Here is a 12,152-nt window from a genome sequence, read left to right as displayed (position 1 = left end):
AGGGTGCTCAGCAGTGGTCAGTGCTGCCAGGACAGCTCAGTGCCAGTGGGCACAGGGTGCTCAGCAGTGGTCAGTGCTGCCAGGACAGATCAGTGCCAATGGGCACAGGGTGCTCAGCAGTGGTCAGTGCTGCCAGGACAGCTCAGTGCCAATGGGCACAGGGTGCTCAGCAGTGGTGATGCTGCCAGGACAGCTCAGTGCCAGTGGGCACAGGGTGCTCAGCAGTGGTCAGTGCTGCCAGGACAGCTCAGTGCCAGTGGGCACAGGGTGCTCAGCAGTGGTGAGTGCTGCCAGGACAGCTCAGTGCCAGTGGGCGCAGGGTGCTCAGCAGTGGTGAGTGCTGCCAGGACAGCTCAGTGCCAATGGGCACAGGGTGCTCAGCAGTGGTCAGTGCTGCCAGGACAGCTCTGGGACAGCCGGGTTGTGGCTCAGGAGCAGCCAGGGTGCAGTGCAGTCTCTCCTGTTGTGAGCTGTTCCCGTTTGCCTCTCCTCACTGCGCATGCCTGGGAAGCCCATGGTGCTGTTTCCCTGGGGGCTCTCCAGTGCTGTGCCCCCTTTCTCACCTGCTCACAATGAATGGGGGTTTTTCAGAGTTCTGAGGTTTCCTGGCAGTGCAGGCAGAAGGGCACAGTGATAACACCTGTGCAGTGAGACGCTGGTACTGAGCTGCTTTCTCTGCTTGTGCCAGGAACGGAGTCAGGGATTTTTCCCTTTATCCTACCTCCAACAGTTTATAACCTTGTTAAAAACTGTGATGTGATTTTTTTTTTTTTTTAATTCTCCTTTTTGGAGAGGAAGAACAGCTAATCAGTCTTTCATCTTGTTCTTCTGAGGTTTATTTATCATCTGCACAGCGTGCAGAATACAGCTGAAACAGACCCTTCTGCCAAGGATCCAAGGTGGCAACACAAGGCAGGAGGGGGAGCCTGGGCAGGGGGGCTGTTGTGCTGTCTTGGGGAGACAGTGATGGATGTTGTGGGAACAATACCTGAGCTAGCCTTATTAGACAAAGGTGAAAGCCAAGATCTTAAAATGGAGTTTCTAGCAGCAAGATTTAGATAGTAGACTATTTAGCAGTTTAATGCTTTTCAATATTTCTTTTTTAAAAATATACAGCAAATACTATATAGCACAATCATCACTGGAAAAGGTGGCTTCCTTTTTTGGAGTGTTTTATCTATTTTATTTTGGTCTGTGTTTCTCTAGGCCACTCCTTGTGATCCTCCAGGCTGTGACATGTCAAATGACAGTAACAGTAACTTTCTGTTTAATGTTACAACAATCCCCTAGTTGTATTGCAATGATAGTTGGATTTTTTTCCACAATACTTTAAAGATCTAGCAGTTTTTCACACAGATTTTGTGTTGTGCCAGATGTGCTGTAGCTGCATTTGTGTAGTTCTGGCCTGTGTTAGAAGCACCACTGCTGTAAATGACTCCTGTCCTTGGCTGTGTGAGGTGCAGAACTCACGGGTTATTTACAATTATGAAGCTGCTCTCTTGTTCTCAGGTGTGGGGGGGCTTTTGCTTTTTCTTTCATACACAATGATTATGGCTGAGTTTTGGGTTTTTCTACTGTTTGTATAAATGCAAGTGGTACACGTTGTGCAAGTGATGCACAAGGATTTTAAGCTAAGCAGGGAAATCTTCTGTCACTTGAATTTCTGACTGCTTCATCTGGTCTCCTTGTGCACATACTTTCACCAGAAATTTATTTCATGTGGCAAAAAGTCCAAAAATTTTAGTGAAGATGTAGTGTTGACAGACTTCAGGGAAAAAGTTACCAAGAATTCCTTCTGCAAATCCCTAATCTTTACTGATATGAACACTCACAGCTGCCTGAGCAAGCAGGTGTTCCCTCTGAGCTTCTTGTTCTAAATCAATATCTGTCCCTGTATCATCACAAAAAATGCTGTATTTTTATACAGTTAATAGAAGATGTGTTTAACTCCTGTCATTCACGTTCTGGTAATTTCTAGACAAGAGTAAGCAAAAGCATTTTAGCAATGAAAGTGTGAGCTGCTCTAAGTTGTGTTATTTTACAGTCAGTGAATGCCAGAGGAGTGAACAAGGGCCAGGGGGGTTGTTCGTGGCTCATTCTGCCAGAGACAGGAAAGGTGAATTGCCAGATGGAGACCCAGGGAGTTTCACCCAACACCTTGAATTCACTCCTATTTGCATGGTTTCCTGATATAAAATACTGGTATTTATTTCAAGTGTGAAGTGTCTGTGTAATAAACAATGTAAGGAAATGCAGATGTCTCCTGTGAAATGTAGTGTCTTTCATGTCACTAAAGAGCAGCTGTCTGATGACAATTTTTCAGAGTTAAGGGTTGAGATTAAGTTCTAAGTGAAATCAAATTCTAAGTGAATTTTATTGTTTGCCCAAAAAAGCTGAGTAATTTCACTCATTACAAAAATATGTATCAAAACACTAGGTCGTATTAGGCATATAGGAGATGTGTTGACTGGAAAAATTCTACATTTTTGTATGAAATAAAGTGTTTTCCCTATGTAGTTCTTCTTAATTAAAGAAACCCCTAAACTAACCCAAACAGTGTAATGATTACCAGAAATCTGCTTATTACTAATTCTCCAAAATGTATCTTGCAGAGTATTATTGGTAGAGCAGGCTTCCTGTATGCTTGAGACGTATAAATCTTTCAATTTGCTCACACCACAAGAAAAAGCAATGCAGACAGTGCTGTCATAATTGTGGATTGTTTAAATAGCCATTGTCCCTGGTCATGCTGTATTGAATAAAATCTTTAGTTAGCAATGCCAGTAATGATTTTGTCATTATTTTCCAGGGTCCTTTAGAAAATGATTTGGTGGTACACGTGGCCCTGATAGCAGAAAGCCAGCGGTATGTATTTACTTTTGCGATAAGGAAGGGTTGAACAATACATCTGAACTGGTGTAAAATAAAATACTGCTACTTGTGTACATCTGCTGCCAAGAGAACTAATAAAACTATTCTGTGATTTGTCATTAAACATATCTGTATTTCGTTTGTAGCCTACAAGTTTTTCTGAACACATATGGAATCCAAACTCAGACCCCCCAGCAGGTGGAACCAATTCAGATATGGGCTCAGAAAGAACTTGTCAAAGTAAGGAATTCTGCATTTAAAATTATTTATCCTGAATCTGTGTATTTCTTCTGTAAAAATGAGGATTTTTATCAAGCTTATAGCCTTGTATGTCCCTAAGCTGTGTTTACATATTTCTGCCCTCCTAATGCAGTTGCAAGGTGTGCTGGCACTGGAAGTCACAGATGCCTGCAGCTTTCAGGGAAATGTGGGAGCCCACATGCTCTGTGTTATTTGATTAGGCTTATTGCCTGAGTCACTTCCAAAGTATAATGAATTAATAATAAAATTTTAATAACATTAGTAGCTTGGTAAACTGGATGAATCTTGATGGAGAAACAAGCAAATGAGCAATAGTCAAAGAAATGGATTAAGGCAGTGGGCATAAACCACCATAGGATTCCATAGTGCAGCCCTGTAACAGGCAGTATCCACATCTGTCACTCTTGTCCCTTGGATTCCCTTTATCCGGGAAGTTTTGGGGTTGAAATCCTTTTTGGTTTACCTCTTTAGCTGAGCACACTGAACATACCACAGTTAGAAATTACTGGGATGAAGGATCATCTTCAGGATCCCCTTCATCCTCGCTGAAGGATCTGTTTTCTCTTGGGCAGGGAGTCTCCTGAGAGGCAGCCACATCCGCACAGGCCTAGGCTGGCCCTGCTAGTGCTGGCTGGAGATGGGGTGCACAAAGCTCCTGCCTGACCCTGGGCTGTGCAGATGGTCCCAGGCAGGAACGAGGGATGTCTGGGGGCAGTGCAGTGACAATTCTGCTTGTCAGCCCCGGTCCCAGCTGCACAACACATCACTCTGTGGGGCTCGCCCTCAAAAATGAGGTCATGTGGCCAATGCCATGATCTGTGGCAGGAGTCTGTAGGACACAATACAAAAAGTCAACTCAAAAATAGAGAATGTAGCAACGTATTTTGGGTTTAAGTGCATAAGGATGAAGGATCTGCTGTACCTGGCTGTGGCTTATTCAGAAGAATGCTTACCCTGAATAACGAGCGCCACTAACACCTGAGAAGGACTAAAACAGGGAGAAGAGAAATATCCCTGCTTCCATTCATCCTTGTTCATTGCTGAACCCGTTTTTACTCACTAGCTCTCCTGATAATGTATTCCAAAATATGTTCTCTTTGTCTGTATCTGTCCTGAAATTCTGTTGTGAAACTTTGGCTTAACGAATGAATACTCCATAACTTCACTGTAGAAGTATATATTGTCTCTCTGTCATCATCACTTCTTTGGTTTCCCTGACAAATCAATGAGACCTTCATTAAGTTTTATTATTATTGATTAAATCCCTATCTATGAAAAAGTCTGTGTTAGGATTTATTTTTCTAAAGCTGTTGAGACATCTGGCAATTCTGACACTTCCTTTATCCTCATGATGGGTAGGTACAGCTGCCTCGTCAAAAATTACTTTTTAAAGGAGTGCCATGAAAATATTAATTCACCTGATACAAAATCTCTTCCTAATGGGATTCTAATAAAGGCTCTGCCAGAGCTGTGAAGTAAAGAGAGTGTTTGGGGTGTTACGAGAACTGGGGTTTGATCTTGGGGCTTATGCCAATAACCAAAATGAACCAAAAAGCAAACAGATAAGTGCTCCTGGTAGTATTTGTGATCCTTGGAGGGGAGAGGAAGCCAGCGGTGGAGCAGTCAATGAATGTATTTTGGGGAATAGAAGGTTGATGGAAAATAGGGATCTCAATATTTCCTGCTCTGATGCTGTCATTTCTAAGGAGTATTTAATTTAATCAGAAACTTTTGAATTGCTCTATTAGCACATGATAACAGTTTAAATCTCTAGACTTATTAATAGGCACGTGTCGAAAAAAGTGCTGTAAAACAAATGGATGGGGGCTGAAAGTAGAACTTGAAGTCATGTAAAGCTATCCACAAAGTGGGGACAGCGGGGAAATGAAAAGAGAAGGAAGATATAACTAATAAAATAGGAGAAGATACACGTAATACATAGGAAAAAGGCACATTTGGGGCGGAAGTACAGCACAGGAGAGGAGCAGAATACCACGTAGGCAGGGACCGAGAGAGGAAAGGTAGCACAGAAACAGATGGTGTGGGAGACCACTGCATTTTGGATCGTGCTCATAAATCAACCCAACAGCCCAGTCTGCTTTCACAGCCATTTCTTGCTATTAGCAGCTTAATAATCCAGAATTGAAGGGCTTTTTAATAAAAAACCCCGAAGGTGTTTGAAGCAGCTGGACTGGAATGAAGCTGTGCACTGTTCGGTGCCTGGTGCTGCATCTGAGCTTTGATTGTAACAGATGAGGATGGAGGGCTGGAACTAGAGCAGGAGACTGCTTTAGTGGCCTGTGTGTCAACATGGGCCCTCAGGCTACAGAGTCTTCAAGGAAACATGTTACACTACTAATGCAGTCCTGCTTTTCTTGAGAAAGCATTCCATGCTGTGCATTCCAGCAAAATGAAGGTCCTTTTAGTGTTAAATTGCCCTGTCTCCCTTATTTACCACGAGAAGAGGTTCAGCATTGTTTGGCTTCGTTATGCACGGATGAGTTGTTGAAAGCTATCAGTGTTCTGACATCTCCATCCTTCCCCACTTGAATGCAGTTCCTCTCTCTGGATGAACAGGTCATGTAGGTAATTTTGTTGATTTTCTTTTTTAAATAGCTCGTGGTATTAATGCAGAAACATGGGCAGGATCAGGGAGGCCCAGGATGACAGCAATAGAAAGCTATTGAGTGTAACGTTTGTTCAAGTGTTAGCTTTTTTTTGCTTCTGAATTATCTTCCTACAACAGAAAGAAAGATTGAAGTTCAGAAAATGTTCAGAATTCTGAATATTTTACAGTAATGCAAGTTCATCTTTCAATCAGATTTAATTGATACCTTTATACGGTCTTGCTCACAGATTAGTTGTTTTCGTGTGATTTTATTCTCATACAATGTAATAAGTGAAGACTGTTGTTGCAAAATTGTATCAGCTGAAGTAATGCTAGGCATACATAACTCTAATAAGAATCAAGCTATGAATAATGAGATTATTCCCTCTTGCTTGTGTTGCTGACGCGTTAATTTTCCAGATTTGTACTAAAATTAGAATAAGATCTTTAACGGGTTCTTATATTACTCTTTCACTTTTATATCCTCCCTGAAAAGGCATTACTGAAGGCAAATTTGGCTAGCCAATAAATGCAAATGGTCCTTTAAAAATTATTTCAATAAGCAATTTGAAAAATCAATAAATATTTTACTTACATAGAATAGAAAAGTAATAGGAGCAAGAAGTTAAAAAGAAGACCTAACACAGGAAACAGCAAGTATTTTTTAAAAAGCCTGACCCTGAATAGCAAAACCAGCCACATTTTCTGAATCATTTTCTAATCAGAGCAGACTGCACACAGCCTTCTTTGTGAGATGTGGCAGGAGCGTGAGAAAGGCTGGAACCTAGGTTTTTATCAGTTTTCATGATTCTTTCTCACAGGCTTACTTCCATTTGGGAGTCAATGAGAAATTGGGATTATCTGGAAGACCGGACAGACCCATAGGATGCCTTGGAACATCAAAGGTTATTACAAAAAAAGTTTATATTCTCATAACTGACAAATATTTCAGATAAACATTTAGTCTGTACGATTTCAACTAGACAATTCTAGTTGAAATGTAATGTTATTTTATGAATATTTTATGACTTTCAAGTCCTTGTCTTTGGCCCCGATGAATGTTTTAAAGAAAAGATTAATGGAATTTTTTTCTCTCAACAGATTTATCGAATACTAGGGAAGACTGTAGTTTGCTACTCGATCATTTTTGATCTCAGTGATTTCTACATGTCTCAGGATGTTATGATGTTGATTGATGACATTAAGGTATTTGTAACTTTTCCTTTGAGTAACTGACAAAAATAGTCTGTAGAAGAATAAACTGTGCAGTCTGATAAAACGGAAGACTGAAAGGGGAACGCAGTACAGTGTGTACTATTATAATGCAAAAATAAACTTGCAGCTAGAAAGTGTATTGAGACAAATATCCTGTCAGCCCAGTATGAGATCTAGTGAGTATCTCTCTGTGACAAAAAAACCTGTCCCCAAAGTGACTGGGAATGCTGTAGGGCGGCAAGCAAATTACCATTTGTTTCTTTGGGAGAACAAACGTTCTTGGCTGAAAAAAAGGAACAAGACTGGTGTTTACAGGAGATATGAAAGCCTTACCTGGAGGAAACACTACTTGATTTTGCACAAATATTAAAACCTGCTCCCCTTCCCTGCCTGGAAGGTTGGCAGCAGTGCAGAGCTCACCCGCCACGTGCCCTGGGCTGGAGCAGCAACGTCAGAAGGTGGCCCTGGTGCTTCCATCCCAGTGGCTGGGATTCAAGCCCTGGATTCATCCCCACACACATTTTCTAGGTCGTTGCCTGTAGTTGAGAGTGCTGCACTGGCTCATAGTTTGCTCCCCTATCCATCCATTTGCTCAGAAGTATTTTCAGAACACGTAGGAAATAGCGGGGCTTGCCAGCAGCTTGTGCCTGTTGCAGAAAGCTGTTGGTGCTTTAGTAGCTGAGGTGTTTTTAGGCTGTGGGGGTTTCCAGGGCTCTGGGCCCTCTGATGTCCTGCAGGGTGTGTTCTGGCAGGCTGTACTTGTGGTGTTGTTTGGGAGGTTTCGTGACTGCCCCTGTTCCCTGCCCAGAACGCCCTGCAGTTCATCAAGCAGTACTGGAAGATGCACGGCCGGCCCCTGTTCGTGGTCCTGATCCGGGAGGACAACATCAGGTAGGGTGAGAGAAAAGCAGGATTTGCAGTGTGGGATTTACCTGAGTGCAAGATTAATGGAGCTGTTTCACATTTCAGAGGGAGCAGGTTCAGTCCCATATTAGATATGCTGGCAGCCTTTCGGAAGGGCGTTGTTGGAGGAGTGAAGGTTCACGTTGACAGAGTGCAGGTGAGGCCTTTGTCCTGCTGTTGTGTTCTTGCCTCCTGCTACTGGTACGTGTGTTCTTACTGCTTTGGGGTTTATCTGACTTCTGGTTTTATTTCGTTTCATAAAAGTAAAGAGTCGAGACTCAAGACATTTGGTACTGTTTGTTTTGTCTCAACAGACACATGCGTTTATTTTAATTCCTTTTGATGAGTCTTTTGAAAGACATAATCTTCACAGAGGATTTTCAGAAGGGAAAAGGGTGTGTTTTGTTAGGCAGTCTTGTGAAATTACTACCAAAGGATAAAGCCACGGTGTCAAGCACTGAGGGATTTCTTTTGATTAGGTAATCACAGAGGGGGGAAAAAAAGGTGCTTCACATATATTAAAATTCTTACAAGAACTAAGATCTAGTTTTAACATCTTTACTGTTTGAATAAATCGTAGAGCAGGAACATTCCTTCATTAAAATGTGAAAATTACCAAGACAGGTGCTGATTTTATATACTCCTATGTGCTCGTTAATCTTAGTTTACACCTATTGAACTATCCTTTTTTTGTAAGAGAGAAGACTAAAGACAGATTAATGACTTCTTGTTCTCCAGAAAATCAATAATTTGTGGAAGAGCTGGATCATTGGGAAAGGAAATGCTTCTAGCTGTGATGGTTTAAGATATCCTTGGAACCTTTAAGTTTTGTGGATTTCTCCTGCTCAAACCTAGGTCATGTAGTCTCTTAGTACCACTGATTCTTCCTCCAGCAAATGCCATTCCTGCCCATGCAAAGCCTTTCATTTGGCTGCAGGGTTGTTGTCGTGGTTTGGTTTGTTGTGGGTTTTGGTTTTTTAAATTATTATTTTTTTTTATTTAACTGCAATGACTTTCTTGCTTTGCAAGCAAGGTTTATCAGACAAGAAATTTCTCCTTCTCCCTGTGTCTTTATTCTAAGCACTGCACTGGACAGCCATTGGGGAGTAAACCTTCCTTTCCATAACCACTGACCTTCTGGAAAGATCCTGGTCTAATATAAAAAGTGAGGAGTTGTTTTAAAGGGTTTAAGACATTGACAGTCACTGGTCTTTGCTTTATTTGTGAGCCATTAAAAAGAGCACATGGGAAGACTACAAACAAATACTCGTTTGACTTGAAGGCCAGTGGAGATGGTGCCTTTCCTGCTGGGATAGCCTGTGCCTGCTCCAGCAGCTGAATTGGAATCTGTCTTAGTGCACATTTTGTTGGCACATTTTATTAACAGTCTTGTTTCATTATAGGGGAGGATTTGGGAAAAGAACAAAGGACATGTCTCATTCATGGTGTTTTCTTGAATAATTCATGTATTCCAACAAAATATATATATTGATCTTTGTCAGTTGCATTCAGCTGCTTCATTTAGGTGCACATGTTAAACATGCCTAAGCGAGAATGTGTCTTTAATTGGGTGAATGCTCTTTTTTTCCTGTAAAATATACCAAATCTGATTTTATTTAAAATTTTGTATGCTCAGAAGTTTTGTAGCTCTTTTCTGATTTTTACCTTCATTGTCATCATGTGCTCAAGCAGATGTGCAAGGCAAAGAATGAATGGCACCGGTAATGAAAGCAAAGCAGGGTTTTTATACTCTGTCGTCTCACAGCGTAACAGATCAATGTTTTACTGCAACTGGTGTACAATGAAAATGGAATATAAAAGTTCACAAAACACACTCAGTTTTATTTAGCTAATTTTAGAACCATCAAAAGCAGTCTTAAAAATGCTGTGGTACAATACATTTCCCCTGGCAGTAGATAAATAGGGAATTCGTATAAATTCAGAGTGAATGAATTGTAATGACTGCATCAGATAAATGCAGCACTGAGTTTCAGCTGGGTGATCTTTTGAGATGGAAGTATTTCTAAGCTGCATTTGATGTGCAAACTTGGGCCAGGCATGCTTGGATTAGGGAATGAATACAGAGTGGGAATGCTCTTTGCAGTGTTTGCCTGACAGGAAAAGTTCCTGGCCTTCAGGCATCCCTGGAATAATGAGTGTTGGGATCCAGGACATGGGGACTGTGCAGGACTCCAGGAATGCAAATCCTGTCCCAAGGGTTTTCATCAGCCCTGGCTTAGGGGGGTGGGCAGTGCTTGGTGAAGATGGACAGGAAAATCACAATGGAACACGAGCAAAAAGGAGATGGCAGCCCCAAGAGACTTCTGTCTTTTTCCTCATGAAAGTGCAAAAATACTCTGAAAGTGTAAAATATTTGGAACTGTAGATAAACAAACTACTTTCTCAGTGGAAACCACCAGCATCATACTGAGATGAAAACCCAGCTGTATAGTTATGTGCATATTTTAAAAATTGTTTTCAATTCTTCGTTTCAGACATTAATATCTGGAGCAGTTGTTGAACAACTTGACTTCCTGAGCATCACTGAAACAGAAGAGTAAGGCTATATATAAATAGTAGTGATGACTTACTTGATTATTAAAATATTTTCTGAACCATGAAGAAATTAAATACTTATTTTTCAGGGCTCCTGTATTTAAGAGTTTGGAGGAGCTGGATCTTCCAAAACATTCAAAAGTCAAGAGACAATCTAGTACTCCCAATGCTTCTGAACTTGAGCAGCAACCAGATGTAAATATTAATGACTGGAAAAACAAGTCAACATACGAGATCCTGCAGAAACTTAATGTAAGAAACAGTGTACTTTTATCAACTTTGTTCTCGTGGAATAAGAAATTCTCTGCTGATGCTCGTTTTAGCAGCAGCCTACTTAGGCCAGCATGGTCAGTGTTGGGGCACAGTAAAATGTCTGAGATTCCTCTCCATACCCAGGGAATCCTCTTTGTGTTATCACAGAGCTTCCTGGCCCTTCAGGAGTAACTCTTGGCTCTGCATTGTCCCAGCTGCCCCAATCATCCTTGGTGCTAAGTGACCATCTAGGAGGGGATCTGTTTGTCAGGTGTCTGAGAACAGATATTTTATTGACAAACTGCAAGACAAAAGACTTGAGCAGTGGGCATTCACTTGGGTGGACTGGGAACCTCCTAATGGCATCAAGGGACAGTTCCAATCTGGCTTTTGTTTCCAGTATGTAGGAAAACTGTCAGTAACTCTTCTAGATCTAGTGTTGACACACACATACAGTATTCTGCTTAGTTCCCTATTTCATTACAAGCATTTCTGCTATAAATTAAAGGACCTGAGAATAAAAAATCAGGAAACTTTACCAAGGTCAAATTACAACAGCTTAATGTGATCTACAGAGAAGCCTCTGCAAGCAGCAGAGACAAGGGTACAGCATATATAGGGTATGGAATAGTTGTGAAATCCCCTTGAAAATAAAATACAGGGACTTTCCCTTAAATTGAAAAGAAAAGGCCCTTTGGTTTCACCTGAAATCTTTAATAGCTGTTCTGGCTTTGCTTCAGTGACGGTCTGAAGGCTATTTGTGGTTCTGTTGCTGTTTTTTTATTTAAGGACTGCAATTGCCTGGCAAGTCAAGTGTTGCTCTCAAGTATATTGCTTAAAAGGGAAGGGCCGAATTTTATCACCAAGGAAGGTAAGAGCTTCCATTTACCTGTTCTGAGCACGGAGGAAGCAGCTGTATGTTTAGTTGCAATGAACATGAATTATAGCTGTGCATGCCAGCAGTTGGGGAGCTCTTTTCTCTGCCATTTAGAGCAATTTCTGCATTAAACAGGACATGCAAATTGATGTGGTGTGGTGGGGAATGAGCTGCTGGATATACGAATGCTTTTATATTGTAGGCCAGTGCTGTATCTGGTTGTAATTTTGAATGCGTAGATTAGAAAAAAGTACAGGATTTGACCTTATGAAGAAAAGGGAAACAAAAGACAAGTCTAAATGTCTGTAACAGTCTGAACTATATGAGGCTTTATATTGAATTTTTATTCTGCTTTGATGTAATGTGACCTCGATGTATCTGTGAAGCTCTGGTTTTGTCTTATGGCTTTGTTTTAGAGTACAGGGTCTAAATTCCTGTAATATAATTCTGAAAATGGGGTTTTGTGCTGCAAAGTTTGGTGTTTTGTCTTTTTTTCCAAAGGTTGCTTTTTAGTTGCCTTTTCATATATGACTGCTCAGAAGAAGAGGGCTATTCAAATCAAATGATGTTCTCTTAGTTGTTCATCACGCCCTGCTTCTTCATTTTGGT

The 12,152-nt window shown here is 41.2% G+C and overlaps 1 protein-coding gene across 6 annotated transcripts in view; it reads left to right on the top strand.

Moving 5' to 3' along the window:
• PHKB (phosphorylase kinase regulatory subunit beta) overlaps positions 1 to 12,152 on the top strand; it is a 72,895-nt gene that overhangs the window by 43,488 nt on the left and 17,255 nt on the right. For all 6 annotated transcript variants that reach the window (XM_040075077.1, XM_040075078.1, XM_040075080.2 and 3 more), the window contains 9 exons: positions 2,810 to 2,865; positions 3,018 to 3,111; positions 6,562 to 6,645; positions 6,842 to 6,946; positions 7,764 to 7,846; positions 7,925 to 8,015; positions 10,354 to 10,415; positions 10,504 to 10,666; positions 11,456 to 11,537. In XM_040075077.1, the coding sequence (XP_039931011.1) occupies positions 2,810 to 2,865; positions 3,018 to 3,111; positions 6,562 to 6,645; positions 6,842 to 6,946; positions 7,764 to 7,846; positions 7,925 to 8,015; positions 10,354 to 10,415; positions 10,504 to 10,666; positions 11,456 to 11,537 (820 nt within the window). The remainder of the gene's footprint in view (positions 1 to 2,809; positions 2,866 to 3,017; positions 3,112 to 6,561; positions 6,646 to 6,841; positions 6,947 to 7,763; positions 7,847 to 7,924; positions 8,016 to 10,353; positions 10,416 to 10,503; positions 10,667 to 11,455; positions 11,538 to 12,152) is intronic.

Source organism: Hirundo rustica, chromosome 11 (genome assembly GCF_015227805.2).
Source record: "Hirundo rustica isolate bHirRus1 chromosome 11, bHirRus1.pri.v3, whole genome shotgun sequence".
NCBI lineage: Eukaryota > Metazoa > Chordata > Aves > Passeriformes > Hirundinidae > Hirundo > Hirundo rustica.
The sequence above is the reverse complement of the archived record's forward strand: the minus strand, read 5'-3'. Positions and strand labels throughout refer to the sequence as shown.